Raw genomic sequence first — 18,427 nt, forward strand, 5'->3', positions numbered from 1 at the left:
TCGACCGCGTGACAGTGGTGGAGCTGGTGGTGGCCAAATAGGGCACTGTGGTGGGCGATTGGGTCGATGCGGCAGTGCGACGACAGGGGATGGTGGATCCGACGACGGTCATGGAATCAGTCAGTTCTGGCTGGATTTGGTAGCGGCTGCGGCACGGGAGGGGGGGGGGGGGCGACGGCGCGCGGTTGAGGCGTGAAATGTCCGGGGGCGGTTGGCTGCACGTGACTATTGTTTCCATTTAGGGAGAGCAGGTTGTTATCGTCTATTTGCAGTACACATGGTTGTTTTTTTGGGCTGACCATAAATTTTGGTGAAAAATTTATAAACAGGGAAGTTGTTGGAGCGCCGTTTTTAGCTCAAAATACCCTAACAACGGTTACACTCTATTACAGGGCAGCTTAATACTTAATAAAAAGGACATAACGCTATATGTGTGCTCGTCCCTACATGTTCCGCCTTTCTTTCTTCTAATTTCCCTCTTATCTCTAACTTTTTTCGTCGGTTCTTTTTTCCCTAAAAACCAGCTCAATAGAATTTTGTTTTGTTTGGTAAGTCAAATTTGTACATACGTATGTAATAAATGTTTATCAAATAAAATCCATTTTTACACGATTAGAATGATACTCCCTTCGTCCGGAATTACTTGTCACATAAATGAATGTATCTAGAATTAAAATGCATTTCTCTGACAAGTATTTCCGGACGAAGGGAGTATAAGAAGGTAAGTCAGAGACTAACGTAGTACTTCCTCTTATCGAAAAAAAGTGTCTCAGCTTTGAACTAAGATTGAACCAACCTTTGAGGAAACATTATATCTATGCCGCAATTTAAAAGCGTGGACTATGTTTTATGAAAATGAAATTTGATTGAGTTATTATCAAAAAAAGAAAGAAAAGAAATTTGGTTGCTCGGGTCGGGTGGATCTTTCGTCCCTCCTTCCTTCGTCTATCAGCAGGGCCGTCTCGAGGAATTCGGGGGCCCGGTGCCAAATGCAAAATAAGGCCTTAAAAAATCTAAAATGTTTTATAAAAAGAAAAAGAATGAATTCAAACACTCCATAAATTATAGGCTTATACCAAGATAAAAAAAACTGTACCCTGAATTTTAAACGAGCAACTAGCTTGGAAATTTTGGTGTGTGACAACTTGGTGAACTAGCCTAGTACTCCTTGCACAGTGCATTAGCTGGACATTGCACATCGGTACGCTTCCTCTTTGCCGTGTGTGACAACTTGGTCAACTAGCCTAGTACTATATATCTTCTCTAAAACAAATGGATTGATAAACTGAAGCGTATGCACACAATATACTCACTAGTATAATCATTCAACAGGTAGTTTCAAAAAAAAAAATCGTTCAACAGAACACTAAATTAAATTGGGAATCAGTTTGAGCACACCTTGTGGACAGATCGGGGATGCCATCACCTAGGTCTCGGACACCGGTGACAAAGAAAACTGTGGAATGAATTCTTCATGCCGGCAAGGCAGCCGGTTGTTTCTCCGGGAGGAAACAAAGTGACAACGACGCTCCGTCTCCGTGCGCCGCCGCCGCCGCCGCACTTCGTCGGTTCACCTCCGTGAGGGCCCTTTTTTCTCTTCCGAGCAGACTGCGCGGGGCTAGATCGATAGATCTCGATCGGCGGGCTGTGTCGATCGGGACTAAGGAAAGGCTTATTTTGGGAGATTGAGGGGCTGGCCCAGTTTGAGAGAAACAGGGACTAGCTGGGCAGGCGTAAGTCTGTGCTAGTTGTGATAAAAGGGCCCAACACGAAAAATATACGAAAAACTGGCCCAAAATCGGGGGCCGCTGGAATTTGGGGGCCCTGTGCGGTCGCACAGCCCGCACAGGCCCTTGGACGGCCCTGTCTATCAGTAATGTCGGGTCAGAGTCTCGAAGTTAATGGGGATAGGCGAACGCTGACTGCTCGGTGGCCCCGGCAAAAGATCAAATCTACCGGAGGTATCTACCGATTGGCCGTGGTGCATCCAGCCCGCGCTGCGCTGCCACCAGCCTCAGAAACGGAAACCGCGCCACGCAGCCGCAGCCGCGCACACACACATTTACGCCCGCGCGCGCCTCACAGTTACTTTACCTACTGCTTCCACGGCTCCGGCCTCCGGCCACGTCGCGAGGGCAAGGGCAGCCACATATATGGCGGAATGCGCCGCAGCGGCAGGCCACGCTCACCTCGCAGCCACCATAGGCGAGCCCCTTCCATCTCCTTCCCTTGCTCTCCCTAACGTGTCCCCCTCTTCCCCCAACCGTCCCCCACCTCCCCCCCATCTTTTAATCTCCCCCCGCCCCCGGCTTCGTTATATTGGGGTCAGCAAGGCATCAGACAACCGGTGTTGCCAAGGGCTCAAGAATCATTGCTGTTCTAGCTCGCTTTTGCCCGCGTAATTAGTGTGTGTAGCTCTGCTCGATCAGCTGCATGGCTTACTCCGGCGACGTCGAGGAGGTGCCGGAGCACAGCGCGGCTCACCCGGCCGAGGCATGCACGGGCGGCTTGGCGGAGGAAAGCCGGCCGGTCGCGGCCGACGCTACGTCCTCAGATCACCATGCGGCGGTGGCGGCGCAAGATCAAGCTGGAAGAATGTCTACGTCCAAGGAGAAGCGGGAGGCGGGGAAGCTGCTGCAGCCAGCGGACAAGGAGGAGGAAGGGGAGACCGCGCGGGAAAGGCTGAAGCGGCACAGGCGGGAGATGGCGGGGAGGGTGTGGGTGCCGGAGATGTGGGGGCAGGAGAAGCTGCTCAAGGACTGGATGGACTGCTCCGCCTTCGACCGCCCGCTCGTGCCGGCCGGCTTGCTCACTGCGCGCCGGGCGCTCGTGGCCGAGTCCTGCGCGCGCCGCCCGGCCCCGGCACCACCTGCCAGCTCCAGTCCTCTCCGGGTGCAAGACGGCTGCTCCTGAGCTACTGCTTCACCTCTACATGCACATATGCCTAGCTTCTTCTTGCTCAAATAAGATACTGTCCTTGTTTCCGAGTTATGAAGGTCGATCTTTTTGTGGTTTAATGGTGACGATGTGAAAATTACATTTACATTTCAGCTTATTTAGCTTATACTACCAATAATTCAGAAACAACCATCTCGATGCGATACGATTGATGCAAATTTTTAGCTAGTGATGATCGATCGAGGAGCGTTGTTCTCCAAGTCTCTGTAGATAGATGTATATGTTGTGCTTGATGATGTTGCTAGTACTGTTAAGAGCCATATCATATGTACGTAGTAGCTACCACCTTTGATTAGACAGTTCGGTGAAAAAATATCTACGGACTTTAACGAGTCAATACGATTGGGTTGCAGGTATAGATCGCCATAAAGCTCAGGATCGAATTAATTTGTGCTCGTTGTTTCGTCCAGGTGAACCTTTTCAACACTAGTGACGTGGTTTCATGCCATTCTTTCGTTTCTTCTCCTTTTGAGGAACAGATTCTCGCCTCTTTCGTTGGTTGTAAGTGGCCACTGCTCATTTGGCATTAACCACGTGACCTAGCTAGTACATGCTGCGCGCATACCCTTGCTAGTACCTAGTAGCTCAAAAGCATATGCAATTCGAAACTCCTCTGCGGCCGGCACTCTGCCCGATTTGCAGACGACACTTCATCCAGCGGCCCTGGTCTTACACACAATTTTTTTTTAAAGAAGGATGACCCCAAGCCTCTCCATCTGAAAGATGCATGCGGTCATTTTATTGACTCAAGGACCTTACAAAGTAGAACAACAATATGCCTGAATCCATCATTTTGGCAATATGCCGCTACTCCTATCCATATGTTGAAGAGGTGCAAGCCGGACCACGTACCCAGCCTCTCACCTAAGCCTAACATCTAAAGCCGGAGGCCCCGACCGAGCCATATGCCAGGTCCGAGGCACAAACCGGTCCGACGCGCTCACATGTGTCATCACCGTCATCTTCCACTGGTCCATCTTCAGAGCAGATTGAGGTGTCAATCTAGGTAGGTCCTCCGCCATCGACGCCATCATGATACCAAACGACGACCTCCACCTACGCAAGCCTTGGCAGGTCCTCCGTCATCGACGCCACCACGACGCCAAACGTCGACCTCCACGAACACGAATTCATCTCCGAGCAACGGACGTAGATCCATGCTAGGATAGGACCGCACCACCGTCGTCGCCCACCACCCGCAAGCGCCACCCAGCCCCAAGATTCCCAAAGCGGCGCCTTCAAGAAGGGAACGGCGCCATGAGCGCCACCACCGTCCAACAAAGTTAGGGATTTCGCTCAGGAGACCTAGGGGAAGGGGAAGTGAGGAGAGATCAGTCCATACCGACGCCTCCAAGGAGGAGAACGACGCCCTCAGGCGTCGCCGTCAGCGTGGCCGACCAGGGATTTCGCTAGAACTAGATCCCCGCCACCAGCGACGCCTCCTGTAGAGAACCGACGACCAAGGGAGGCGCGGCCCGACCAGGCTGGCCCGCACGCCGAATAGGGGAGGAGGGGGGGTGCCAGATCGCGTGCAACGACCGCCGCAGAAGCCGCCGCCAGCCGCTAGCGACCACCGAAATCCCGCAGCCTGCACGGTCAGGACACCAGATCCACCACCCGCGCGGCTGCCCCTCGGAGCCCGCCGTGCCTCGTCAAAGAAGCCGTCATTCCAGATCCGGGACTCCCCACGCAGGCAGGGCAGCCGAGGCCCCGTCGCCACCATCCTTGGCGCCCCGGGCTTGCCCGGCAACTGCCTCAGGCGGCGGCGAAGAGGTGGGGCAAGGTGAGGAGGGGACCACGGCGGCGCGGCTAGGGATCCCCCGCCGCCGCTGGGGGAGGCGAGGCGGGGGTCGCGGGGTGGCCTTTCATTTCCCGCGTCTGCCTGAATCTGGCGTATCAGACCTGTCTTACACACACATGGTTCAAACTGTACAGGAACCTTTGCTAGCCAATTGCTGCTTCTAGAAGTTTCGTATATATATCTGCCTGCGTGGTCAGTTTGATATGATCGTGGAGTAAGGTGTGCCGCGTACTGAATCGGCCTGTAGGACTCCTGTTGGCCTGCTACTGCATCATGCGTGTGCTTCTTTTAGAATTTATTGTGTGGAAGTCCGCACAGTAGTTACCAACCACTTAATTAGATGACTCTGAACATATACGTATGCAACCACACATTGTGACTGCACAACCATTCTTATTTGAATAGAGATAATCACAGATTCACAGCCCTGCTGAGTTCATTCGAGATTTACCGGCCCTGTTTCACAAAAAAAAAAGGAGATTTACCGGCCCTGTAAGCAAATTGAACTATAGCTGTATGTGTTTGGTTTGGACATTCGACTAGATAGATAGGAGTAGTTAACTGGTATTCCCTCCGTTCGGAATTACTTGTCGCGAAAATAAATGTACCTAGACATATTTTAGTTCTAGATACATCCATTTTCGAGACAAGTAATTCCGGACGGAGGGAGTATGATGTAGAACAATGCAGCAACTCTTCTGCAAGCCTAACCAAGCTTTTCTTCACGGAAATAAAAATAACTAATGTGGTTCATAACAAGGATGATGTTTGTACGACTTTGTGTTTGGCGGCCATTTTTTAAGTGTGCATGGTTGTGTTGGTCATGTGCAATTTAGTCATGCCAAGGTCGGTTGTAAATCCGTTTTGATAGTATTCCCTGCATGTGAAAAAAAAATCACTCTTTGTCGAAGAAAAAACAAAGAACGCCGCATTGTATTTCATAGTATCTGTCTTATTGGGGACTACTATTTTCCATATGCGCGCACAAGTTTGCACATGAAATTCCAATACTATACTTCTTTCCTTTTACTTTTTCTTCTTGAATTTTCAACGCCTTTGAGGTATTACTTCCATAATTTTACATTAAGTCATGCTATACAGCACAAATAAAAAAGTATGAACATTATTATTATATAATTTATATATCCAATCTTACAGACCGTTGAGGGAATAATTAATGATTACCGAGAAAACCAACTTATCCTGACTAAGCACACTCGAAGCAGATCAAGATCAAGTCAACACAAGTTGTATTTGTCATCGACAATTCAAGAAAGGGAAAAAGATGGGAAGATCAAATTAGTGAGAGAAGGAGAAACAAAGAAGTCAGTCCACATGAAGGAGGAAGCCCAAGAAGAAAGCCCACCAAGGCAAAAGGGTTGACAACTCAACCATAGACACATGGGCCAAAATTAGCTCTCATACCCTTCCCACATACCATCTTAGGGGAGGTCATTTGGGAGTGGGATCCGAGGAGCCTCGTCCAACTCGTACCTACGACCACCTTCGCTCGACACTTTTCTAACATAGTACTAGATCGTGCTTCATTCGTACAAACAAACCTATTAAAAAAACATTGACGTGCAAATATTGTAAGTGTACGGTGACCTACGTCATAAGACCACCGTACACCCCCTCCCCTAATTAAATATTTTTTGTTCTCTTCTTACGAGCGGCACCTGCCATACTCTCGAATTCAATCATGCGGCTAAAGCCACCCCTAGTCAAAAGTTGTTTTCATAACAGTAACATTGGCGTTGGCCATGAGAGGTGATGAGTGGTATTGACACTCTTTTTTACCACGTTTCAACTGTATATTTTTGGTGATTATCCCTTCAACTTGCTCATTAATCATTAATAAGAGCAAATCTCCTTTTATTTTATTGTTATATAATTTGGCATTGACCAAAGGAGATAAAAGAGAAAATGATGCGCGATACGACCACAGGCGCTCGTACCCGCTGTAGTACCACACGGCGCCGTCTGCACGATGTCATCCTAAACAACTTAATGAAGGGGCCATAGTCCAATTCGCAACAGAGGAGCCTTGAAATCCTATTCCGCCCATCAGCACTACACAAAGTAGAAGTAGCTAGCACTACATAGAGTAGAAGTAGCTGATTGCCAGGTTCTAGATAGTGGCAACCTTCATCTTCACAAAGTTGACATAGCCCTCGACAGAAATAAGCTTCCAATTGCGAAATTCTTAGGCGAGGTGCTCATCCTCAAGCTTGATAACACCTGCATTCACAAAGCCGAACATGTTGCACAGAGCTTGCAAAGTAACACCAAAGTAGTGACCTTAGAGGGTAAAGCTGCATGCGTGCTTGAAGGACCTTGGGAAGGCCAAACCCTGAAGTAATCCAGACAAAAAGACGGCAGAAAACCATCATAAAATGGATCCATCATGGCCCGTCGAGGCATACATTGTGGAACTTATGCCGGCACTAGGTGCACAAATGTGTGCTAGGAGAAAATGTTCCCATTGGCCGATGAGGATGCCAATTCCTTTGAGTTGGGATGTATGTGACAGCCTGCTTAATAGAAACGATAAACTATTCATATCAATAAGGCACACCTTGTTTATCGAAATCTCATCGCCAAAGAACCTCTAGGTTAAGCATGTGTGGCCTGGGATAATTTGGAATGGGTGACCGACCAGGAAAATATTCTCGGGTGCGCACGAGTGTGGACAAGGTGCGAGGAAAGGCCAGTGTAGATCTGTGAGGTTAGTCTAGCTCCCAGGTGACAGTTAGGAGTAACGATTGTTTGTCAACATGAGAGACCGGGGTGTTATAATACGACACTCCCTTTCTTTAAGCTTGGAGTCGCGCGGTTCCTCAACAGTGCTTTCCTTCACCAAGCTCGAAGTAGTGCAGTTCTATGACGTCGAGACGCCACTTCCTTTCTCAAAGCTTGGAGTCATGTGTGTCCTCGATGAAGAGATGCCACTCACTTTCGCCAAACTCATATTCACGCGTAGCCTTGACGTCGAGTTGCCACTTTCCTTAACCAAGCCTGAAGTCGCGCAAATCTTAGACGTCAAGACACTACTTTTCTTCACCAAGATGAAAGCCGCCAGGATCCTCAATGCCACACCGATTTCCTTCGCCAAGCGTGAAGTCGCTTGGAAGCTCGACGTCGAGAAGCTAGTCGCGTTCGCCAAGCTTAGAGTTGCACCAACCTTCGACATAGTTTTCGTTTGCCAAGCTCGGAGTCGTGTTGGTCCCTGAAGTCACGACACGACTCCTTTGCCAAGCTCGTAGTTGTGCGGGTCCTTGATGCCACTCACCATCGCCGAGCTCGGAGTTGCTTGGATCCTTTGAAAAAATGAAGTAAAAAAGAAAGAGAAAACGAAACAAAAATGAAAAAAGACAAACGCGGAAGAAAAATAAAACAAGTTAAAACAAACACGAAAAGGAAACCAAAAAATAAAAATAAAAAAGAGCAAAAATGAAAATGTAAAAAGTGAGAAAAAGGAAGAAAAAGTGCGAGTGTAGTAAATTGGTCACACCAGAGTGAAAGTCTAAAAAGAAACCATTCCTGGAGTAAGATTTGCGTGCAAATCCTGGAGTAATACTCCGTAACAAGGACCTCTAGAAGGTTCCTTTGCCTCCCTTTTTCTATGTTTTTATCTCCTAGTTTACACGTCTCCTTTTCATTCCTTTTCTTTTACTGTTCGTTTCTTCCTTTTTATTTTTTATTTTCATTTTCCTTTCCCATTTTCTTTTCTTTTTTAATTTTCATTATTGTTCTTTTGAAATCCAGGAAGATGGTTTTTCAATTTTGTTATCATTTTAAAATTCATGGTCATTTTCATCGTCTTCTGAAATTCATGAATATTCATAAAACTCATAAGTATTTTCGCATTTTAGAAATAAATTCAAATTCATGAATATTTCCAAAATTTGTGAACATTTTGAAAATTTACCATGAACTTTTTTTGTCAATTTTGCAAACTCTTTTCATATCAATAAACATTTAAAAAAATCACAAACCATCTTTTTTATAAGCCGCAACTTTCCGCAAAAGGCGTGAAATAGAAGCTCCCAACAAAACTATCAAAACCTACGTGTCACTAATTGTGAGACATTATCGACACGGAGTAGAGGAACATGCAAAGCTAAATGTGCCGGCCCAATTAGGTAATGTACCTTCTACATAAATCTGTTTTGGGAACCTTCTAGAATGTTTTAGTCTGGTACTTTTTGGCTTCTTTTTTTCTGTTGTTTTCTTTACATTTTTTTGGTTATTTCTTTTCTTTTTCCTGTTTTATTTTCATTTTAAATTCTCACAAAATCCAAAAAGTGTTCAGAATTTAAAGAAAATATTCGTGTTTCTAAAATGTTTGATTTTTTAAAAAATGTTCACACCTGCGCGAAAAATGTTCACCTGGTTTATGAAGGATGTTCTCAAATTTAAAAATTGTACACTTTTAAAAATAATTATATTTCATGATTCCTGAAAAAAATACCAAAAACAAAAAGGCACTAGAAAGGCGAACGGAAAAAAATCGGGCCACTTACTACGCTCGAGCTCTGGATGGGTCGGAAATCTTACTTGCTCCCCGCATTAGAGGTCAACTATTTGAGACATGCATAGTGTCGGTGTACAAAACTACGGGCTCTTTTGTGCCCCTTACTTGTGCACGGGTAATTGTAGCCACGCGTGTGGCCGGGCCCAGCAGGACAGCAGAAGATAAAACACGAAGACTACCAAGACAGATACTCGAGGAATAAGGAGAAGAAGGCGAGCTGGACCTCTCTCGGCAACACCCTTGCCGGGGCAACCTACGCAGCACCAGCAAGCCCATCACCCTTGGGGTTGAGAGTTCTGACACCATCCACAACGTTCACACCAAGATCTGAGAATGCATGCGTGGTAGCATGCAGATCCTCATAAAGATTGACAGCCTACGGGTCCATGTGGGACCAGAAGACGAAGACCCCCGGCAAGACCCTTGTCGGGGACGACTACGAAGGCTTGCCGGGGATGATCGCTTGGCCGCGGTCGGGCCCACGCCCGGCAAGGGTTTGCCACTTCACCACCACTCTAGTGCGACGACCAGTGTGCCAACTAAGCAGGCGCCTGCGTGACGGCATGCAGATCTTCGTGGAGGCTCTACAATCATGCCAACATAGCAGCTAGTTAGCTAGCATGGCACTACATGCCTCGTCGGCCTGGACGCGTGCCGAAGCAAGGGGGAGTGGCGACGGATGAGATGGCTCTTGTTGCTGTCCCTGATAAAGTAAGAGGGCACGTAGGCAGCACATTAAATGTGTTTGTCCTATGGTGCCGAGCGATAAGCTCATACACTGTAGCTTGCCACCTCATGTGTGCCACCGTAGCAACCCCTTTACGTATAAAAGGAGGCCTGAGGCATACAGAGAGAGGATTTAGACTTTTGGACCGGGCATGCACCACAGCTAGTTCAAAAGCTCAAGAACACATATATCCAGACAAGCAGAACTAGGGTATTACGCATCTTTGCGGCCCGAACCTGGGTAAAAATCCCCTTGTGCTAACTGCTAGACCTGCTCTTCGTGCAGCTAATCCCCCGCCGAACATAGAAGGGATCCTTGTGCCCCCATGGGTGTTCGTTTCCCCGACATCTTTGGCGCGCCAGGTAGGGGGAATTAGTTGTGAGAATGTGGTCTGTTAGTTAGCACAACAGCTTCTTCGTCGCCATGGCGCTGAAGAAGAAGTCGATCGCAGCGGTCGGCCCGCTCGTGGCCGCCCCGCCCCTGCCCGCACAGACGGGCGATGTGGCAGATGCCAGTGGTGGAGGAGATCAAGATCATCCACACCATCCAGATGCGGGAAGCCAGGCAAGCGGCATCGTTTGCAGCCACGACAACGGTCCGCACAACAACTAAGAGCTAAGTCATGCCAAACCATGAGTAACTATTCCTTTTATAAGGTTATTTTCCTCGATGGCTTCGGTCCTTGTATGGAGGACCTGCACGTAGAAGGAACCCTTCCGCGTTTGGCAATGCCCTATTTTGTTTCGAGTCCGCTCAACAGCTCAGGTGCTGCGCTTTGCTAAGGACGGCGGGGTACCTTGCCGTAATCAACAGCGCCCCTGTTCTGTTTCGAGTCCGCTCGATAGCTCAGGTCACTGCGCCAAGAATGGCAAGGTAACTTGTTGGCATCGACACCCTCCGCAGGCTGCTAAGGATCTGCCCTTCTAGTGCCAGCAGCAAGGGGTGCACGCGCCGACAGGCCTATCCAATTAAGCGTAGGGTGCATAACATATAAGGATGAACTAAACAGGAAGATAACATGCAAACAGTTCAAGGCACAACAGAGTTATATTACATCAAAAGTTGTCGTGATTCTAACTTAAGATGAATTGTCTTGGGTGTGAACTCGCAGCGGCAACAAGGAATGGAGCAGCTAATCCCGGTGCTGGCTCTCCAGCCTCACGACTTCGATGACGTAGCTGATGATGGGCTCGATGTGCTCCTCGAACGCCTGACGGTCGACGCCCTCCGGCAAGCTATCAAGCGCCTGGGTGGAGTCAATGTTGGGGTTCCAGTATGCCACCTTGGTGAGCACCTTGGTCAAGGCGCCCCGGCAAAGCTTCCGGGAATCCTCGGCCAGATAGGCCGCCCTGTTGGAGTAGAGCAGCTTCAGGGCGTCGAGGACACGCTCGAAGAACAGAGTCAGCCTAGCGCTGCCTGTCACATTCACCTCATGGGAGAACCTGAAACTTGGCATTCCCATGGCAGACAGTTGTGCAGTGAGCTTCTCCGCAACATCCACGAGTCGATCGGTCCAAAATTTTGTGCTGGCCACGAGCTCGTCGTGGGATGTGACGGCGGTCCGCAGCAGCAGCAGCTTGTCCGTGAGCTCATTGGTCAGTGTCAGCTCGCGAGCCTTGGACTCCGAAAGCATCTTCTCCTAGGTCTCCAGCTTCAACTTCAGATCAGCAATAGAATCATTGGCCTTGGAGAGCAGCTTGGTTTTGTCAGATATGGTGTCTGCATCATCGCCAGGTCGTAGAGAGTTTTCTCTCTGTCGTCCTTGAGTGTGGAGAGCTCCTTGCCAAGCTTTGCCAGGTCCGCCTCCAATTTCTCCACATTGCCGGCCAGCTCAATCTTGGCGGCCTCTGCGGCCTCAGCGCTATCGACTGCCTGCTTTAGTTGCCGGCGTGGTCGAGGACCAGGGCGTCAAGTGTTTCTCTGTGCCTCTGCATCAGATCCTGGGTTCGCTGCGCAACGAGCTTCTCAATCTCCTCGTCCTTGGCGCGAAGCGTGGCGGCAAGCACCGCTTCACGAACAACCAAGTCCTCCTCATGGGCATCGAGCAAGATGCGGCTTTGCGTCTGGTCGGACTCGTCTTTCGTGGCCTTCACCTTCACCACCTCCTGTGTCTTGTCAAAATCAGCCTGCTTCAGAAGGAGCTCCTGTTGGCGCTCACTCAGTTGGATCTGGGAGGCTTTCAGATCTTCCCGGGCCTCGTCAAACCAGACTTGCATCTGGGCGACGCGATCCTTGAAGTCTGCCTCTGCCTTGTCCATGGCAGCCATCCAGGAGTCCACCTTGTCTTGGCGGGCGCGATAGAGCACCTGGAGCTTCTGGAAGGTGGCGCTCATGGCCTGGAGGAGCTGATCTTCCTTGGTGTTGCTGGTGCTGGTGCTCGGTTCGTCGACGACCTGGAGCCTGGCAGCGGTGAGGACCTCGTCGTCGAACACCTCCCCTTCGGCTAGCGCTCCGGTGCTCGCCGTCCCTAGGAGGCTGGCGAACAAGTCATCGCCCACCTTCAAGTACCTGCTCGGGGCAGAGGCTGAGGAGGAAGAAGGCTGGTCATCGACCATCTCCTCCCCGACAGGCCCCGTTGCGGCCTCCCCGGCAGGCCCTATGGCGGCCTCCTCGACAGCAGCCTTGCCGGCCTCCCCGACAAGCCCCTTGGCAGCCTCCTCGGTGGCAGCCTTACCGGCCTCCCCGGCAGGCCCCTTGGCGGCCTCTTCAGCGGCGGCCTTGCCGGCCTTCTTGGGGGATCCCTTGGTGGCCTCCTCAATAACGATGTTGGCGGCCTCGGCCTCAGCGTCCTTGGCGGTTTCCACAATCACGGCGTCGACATCCACCTGGTTTACCGGGGGAGGATCTGAGGCCAAAAAGAGGAGCGAGGCAAGGCCAAAATGAAAAAAGTTCAAGACAGAGAAAAGAAAAGAAATCACGGCGACGATGGTGAGAAGCGAGGCAAGTAGTTTACCTACGACAAGCTAGGAGGACGCGTCCCCCTCCTCGGCAACATCCGTTGCCGGTACGGGGTCGCCAGCACCTGTGCCCGCCACCTCTTCCTCCATGCGTGTGGGCTCATCGATGGGTGCCCTTGCCGGGGACGCCCCTCTGGTTGGCGTAGTTGATGGGGGTGGCGTGTCGGGGGTGGTGAGGGAGTCCTGTATTAAGGGGTCCTTAGACGTCCGGCATGTTGACATGGGCCGGACTGATGGGCTGTGAAGATACAAGACCGAAGACTCTCACCTGTGTCCGGATGGGACTCTCCTTGGCGTGGAAGGCAAGCTTGGCGCCCGGATATGAAGATACCTTTCTCTGTAACCGACTTTGTACAACCCTAGTCCCCTTCGGTATGTATATAAACCGGAGGGCTTAATCCGTAAAGGAAGTCATAATCATGCAGGCTAGACTTCTAGGGTTTTAGCCATTACCTCATGGTAGATCAACTCTTGTAATACTCATATTCATCAAGATCAATCAAGCAGGAAGTAGGGTATTACCTCCATAGAGAGGGCCCAAACCTGGGTAAACATCGTGTCCCCCGCCTGATGATGATATAGACCTGGGGTAGGGTCATAGGCCTGACCTATACGCCCTACCCAAGGTCACTACCCTAGAAGCAAAGAAGCTCAAGAGACAACAAGGAGTGCCCAATAAAGGCGTCGAGTGCAATCCACTTGACCAGTCAATCACTCGGGTACCCCTCCTTCTTGATGTCACATGACCAGTCAATCACTCGACCTATCGAAGACCAGGAGTCGACCAGAACAGCAACGGTCAGGCGTTCACTTCGTAGTATTTAAGATCATTAATAGCACTTTATGGTTGGCATTATCAGTAACGTCCCATCTTTATGTACATTGAACTCCTTGTAACGGAGGATGGCTGGGGTCCTGGCGCACTCTATATAAGCTACCCCCTCCTCTAGCACAAGGGTTCACACCCCCTGTAACACACACTCTCATAATCCAGTCGACTGCCTTCGGGCACGAGACGTAGGGCTTTTACCTCCTCTGAGAGGGGCCTGAACTCGTAAACACTTGCGTACAATCTCACCGTAGCTAGGACCTTGCCTCCTCATTCGTACCCTCTATACTTACTGTCAGACATAGAACCATGACAGTTGGCGCCCACCGTGGGGCAAAGCCTCTTAGCGACTTTCGGCGAGGTTGCATTTTCTTTGATCTTCATCAGCATGGTTTCCTGCGGCGGTTTGGTCATGGGCCACGAGTTCCGACTCGGCGCGCTCACTTTCATCGCCGATGACTCTGCTTGGCTCCAGGAGGCCCCCCTCGATGTTGAGGCTCTCCCGGCTTGTGGCAGCCTCTTGCGGCATCCTCCTTCGGCAGCCGTCTTCTCCGTACCAGTCGGTCATCGCGTCGTCATCCCACTCCGCTGGACGCCGCTGCAAGTGGTCTGGGCATTCGCGGCTCCAACGGTTGGTGAGACACACGGTGGCTCGTCAGGAGTTCACCCCTCAAGTCGCGACGATTGAGCCCGACGTGTTTCCTTGCGGACCGGTCGATCTGTCGACTGATTTTGCAGATACCTTCTCCGAAAGCAGGAGTTGTGACCCTGTGGTGGAGGTCCTCATGGTCGACTCCCATCACAGTCCGCCTGGTTTTCGTCGCAGCAGCGACGGCGACAGAAGCGCTGGCCCGTCACTCGACCATGAAGAGTATCAGCCCCAACCTCTCATCTCGCAGCAGAGGGAGGAGTTGCATCGCCGCAATATGGAGGCTCTCCAGACTCCCATCATAGGGGAAACCGCCGAGGCCCGGGCCTTGGAGGCGGTGCGCTTGGCCACTCTGGCTAAGCGCACTCGTCTGGAGAATCTCCAACATTCTCTCGACGAGTGTGCCTGTCGACTGATCCCCGAGTCCAGTCGGCGTCCACGGCAATTGTTTCCACCGGAAACTCAGGTATTCCGTACACCTATTCAGAATTTGGCAGCCGCTACGCGTATTGCAGCGTCCATTCAGCCGTCCCGTTCGGAAGCTGGAAGAGGCTTGGAACATATCAGAATGCTGCTCCGAGTAGCGGGAGACCAGAACTCTGCTATGTCCCAGTCGCGGAACAGAATCCACAGCAGATCAGTGAGAGCAGATACCATTCAGTCGTCACACAATCCTAGGTCCCCTTTGCGGCATGGAGTTCGTGATCACCGCCAGGATCGGTACTTGGGAAGAGCTCATGGATAATATGAGCGTGAATACGCCCGCGACAACTAATGTCGAGCGCCTTCACCCCTTCCGATGGACGGATCATACGCGCCCCGGCGCAATGACGACAGGCGTCCGTATGGAATGACCACAGAGTTCCAGTCAACCCCAGAGATCCCGGCTTTGATGCGAGGTATGTCCTTGTGCAGGGTTTGGTCGACCGAAATAGAGCATACAGAGAAGGGGTGGATCAGGACAGACCCAGTGGAGGCAGAGTCCATGTTTCCGGCCCAGAGTGTTTTGGAAGAGCCATTAGAGCCACTGAGATTCCTCATAACTTCAGACTGGCAACTGGTGTCAGTAAGTTTACAGGCGAGTCGAAGCCCGATACTTGGCTCGAAGACTACTGAGTGACTGTGCACATTGGTGGCAACAGCAATGAGGTGGCCATGAAGCACCTTCCTCTAATGCTTGAAGGTTCTGCCAGGGCTTGGCTAAATCAGTTAGCCCTTGGGAGCATTTTGAGTTGGGATGAGTTAGCCCGAGTGTTCACCAGAACATTTGAGGGCACTTGAAAGAGACCTGCTGGTCTACCGGAGCTACAACATTGCGGGCAGAAACTGAATGAAACCCTGAGAGACTATATCCAGAGATGGATCACTCTGCACCACAGAGTGGAGAATGTGTCAGATCACCAAGCAGTCTGTGCCTTCAAGGAAGGCGTTCGCTAGAGAGAGCTCAGTCTGAAGTTCGGTCGGACTGGAGATATGTCTTTGACTCCGATGATGGAGATTGCCACCAAATACGCTAACGGCGAAGAGGAAGACCGACCCAGGAGTGGCAAGCACAAAACAATCGCCCGAGACACCGGAGGAGGAAATTCCAGTTGGAAGCAAAAGCGAAAGGCTGAGGCAGCAGGTCCTGCCGAGGCAGCAGTGTTGAATCAAGGAAAGTTCAAAGGGAAACTTAAAGGGCCTTGGACCCCCAAGAAAGTGAAGGACCAGGAAGTTAATGATGTGATGGATTTTCCGTGTCATATTCACACCAAGAAGGATGAGGAGGGGAACCTGATTCTCCCCAAGCATACCACTCGACAATGTCGACTCCTAATCCAGAACTTCCGAGAGAGTAAATCCAATGATAAGGACAAAGAGTCTGAGAAGTAAGAAGAAGATAAGGATGATGATGGTAGTTATCCCAATGTCAATGCCACCTTCGTGATTTTTGCTGATATCGAGAGCAAAAGTCGACTGAAGGTCATTACAGAGAGGTAAACATGGTTGCTCCGGCAACACCAAGGTATGTGAAGTGGTCAAAAACTCCCATTACATTTGACTAGTCCGACCACCCGTCACGCGTAGCTACCCCTGGGCGGCAAGCGCTGGTGGTCGACCCAGTTGTGGGAGGCACCCGACTGACTAAAGTCCTGATGGATGGTGGCAGTGGCCTGAATATTCTGTATGCTGAGGCCCTCAAAGGAATGGGCTTTCCAATGTCCAAACTCAGCGAAAGCAACATGCGGTTCCATGGAATCATCCCAGGAAAGAAAGCCGATTCACTCGGTCAGATCACTCACCACATGGTTTTCGGTGATGAGAAGAATTTCTGCAAGGAGAAGTTGACGTTTGAGGTTGTAGATTTCCAGAGTGCATATCATGCCATTCTGGGCAGACCTGCTTATGCTAGCTTTATGGCTCGACCATGCTATGTATATCTCAAGATGAAGATGCCTGGCACCAGAGGCGTAATAACAGTTTCCGGTAACCGTCAGAGAGCACAAGATTGTCTTCAAGATGGGGGCAAAGATAGCAGATGAGCAGATGGCAGCAGTAGAGTTCGAAGAGCACCAGAAGACCGCAGATCCGAGTGATTTGCTGCGTGCTAAGAGGCCTGCCTCGGAGTCTGCATTTCAGTCGGCCGGCAAGACCAAGCCAGTTCACGTCCACCCGACCGACCCCAATGCTGCACAGACCCATATATCGACGACACTCGACAGCAAATAGGAAGAAGCGCTCATCCAATTCCTCCGTGGGAACTGGGACATCTTTGCATGGAAGCCATCTGACATGCCAGGTGTACCCAGGGAGTTGGCTAAGCACCGTTTGCAAGTTGATCCAAAAGTAAAACCCGTTAAAGAGCATCTTCGTCGGTCCACCACGGAGAAGAGAAAAGCCATTGGCGAGGAGGTGGCTTGGCTCCTGGCTGTTGAGTTCATCCGCGAGATATACCACTCTGAGTGTCTCGCCAATGTTGTTATGGTTCCTAAGAAAGACAAATCACTTCGAATGTGTATTGACTTCAAACACATCAATCGGGCCTGCCCGAAAGATCATTTCCCTCTGCCCCGCATCGACCAGATAGTCGACTCAACCGGGATGTGAGCGACTATCCTTCCTAGATGCCTATTCCGAGTACCATCAGATCCGACTGTATGGACCTTATGAGATAAAGACGGCTTTGATCACCCCGTTCGGGTGTTTTTGCTATGTTAGTATGCCCTTTGGCCTCAACAATGCTGGTGCCACATTCATGCGCATGATTCAGAAGTGCCTGCTCACTCAAATCAGTCGGAATGTGGAAGCATACATGGATGACATAGTGGTTAAGTCACGCAAAGGATCCGACCTGCTGACTGACCTTGCTGAAACCTTTGCCAACCTGAGAAGGTATGATATCAAGCTTAATCCATCAAAGTGCACATTTTGGATCCCAGGTGGAAAGTTACTCGGTTTTCTCATTTCCGAACGAGGGATCGACGCAAACCCAGAGAAGATTGGCACAATCCTCTGAATGAAATGCCCAGTGCGTGTGCATGACGTTCAGAAGCTTACCGGTTGTTTGGCTGCTTTGAGCTGATTCATCTCACGCCTCGGTGAAAAGGCATTGCCTCTTTACCGACTGATGAAGAAATCTGACAATTTCGAGTGGAATGACGAAGCTAAAGCAGCATTTGAGGAGCTCAAAGCCCTGCTTTCCACCCAGCCGATGCTTGTTGCTCCAGTTAGCAAGGAGCCTCTGCTGCTTTACATCGTAGCCACGGGACAAGTTGTTAGCACAGTGCTCACGGTCGAGCGAGAAGAAGAAGGCAAGGCCTTCAAAATTCAGCGCCCCATGTATTACATTTCAAAAGTCTTGAATCCATCCAAGCAGAGATATTCTCACTATCAGAAGCTTGTTTATGGGATTTACCTGACCACGAAGAAGGTTGCACATTATTTCTCTGATCACTCAATTTCAGTCGTCAGTGATGCTCCATTGTTAGA

At 50.3% G+C, this 18,427-nt stretch overlaps 1 protein-coding gene across 1 annotated transcript; it reads left to right on the forward strand.

Moving 5' to 3' along the window:
• The first annotated feature begins 2,098 nt into the window (after positions 1–2,098).
• On the forward strand, positions 2,099–3,273 carry LOC123041376 (protein BIC1). The gene has a single exon (XM_044463995.1). The coding sequence runs from the start codon at positions 2,434–2,436 to the stop codon at positions 2,911–2,913; it is 480 nt and encodes a 159-aa protein (XP_044319930.1). The 5' UTR covers positions 2,099–2,433; the 3' UTR covers positions 2,914–3,273.
• Positions 3,274–18,427: the final 15,154 nt, after the last annotated feature.

This window comes from Triticum aestivum, chromosome 2B (genome assembly GCF_018294505.1).
Source record: "Triticum aestivum cultivar Chinese Spring chromosome 2B, IWGSC CS RefSeq v2.1, whole genome shotgun sequence".
Classification (NCBI taxonomy): domain Eukaryota; kingdom Viridiplantae; phylum Streptophyta; class Magnoliopsida; order Poales; family Poaceae; genus Triticum; species Triticum aestivum.

What these genes read in the sequence shown, in the direction of transcription:
- LOC123041376 (XM_044463995.1), top strand. Translation starts at nt 2,434, where the DNA reads ATGGCTTACTCCGGCGACGTCGAGGAGGTGCCGGAGCACAGCGCGGCT.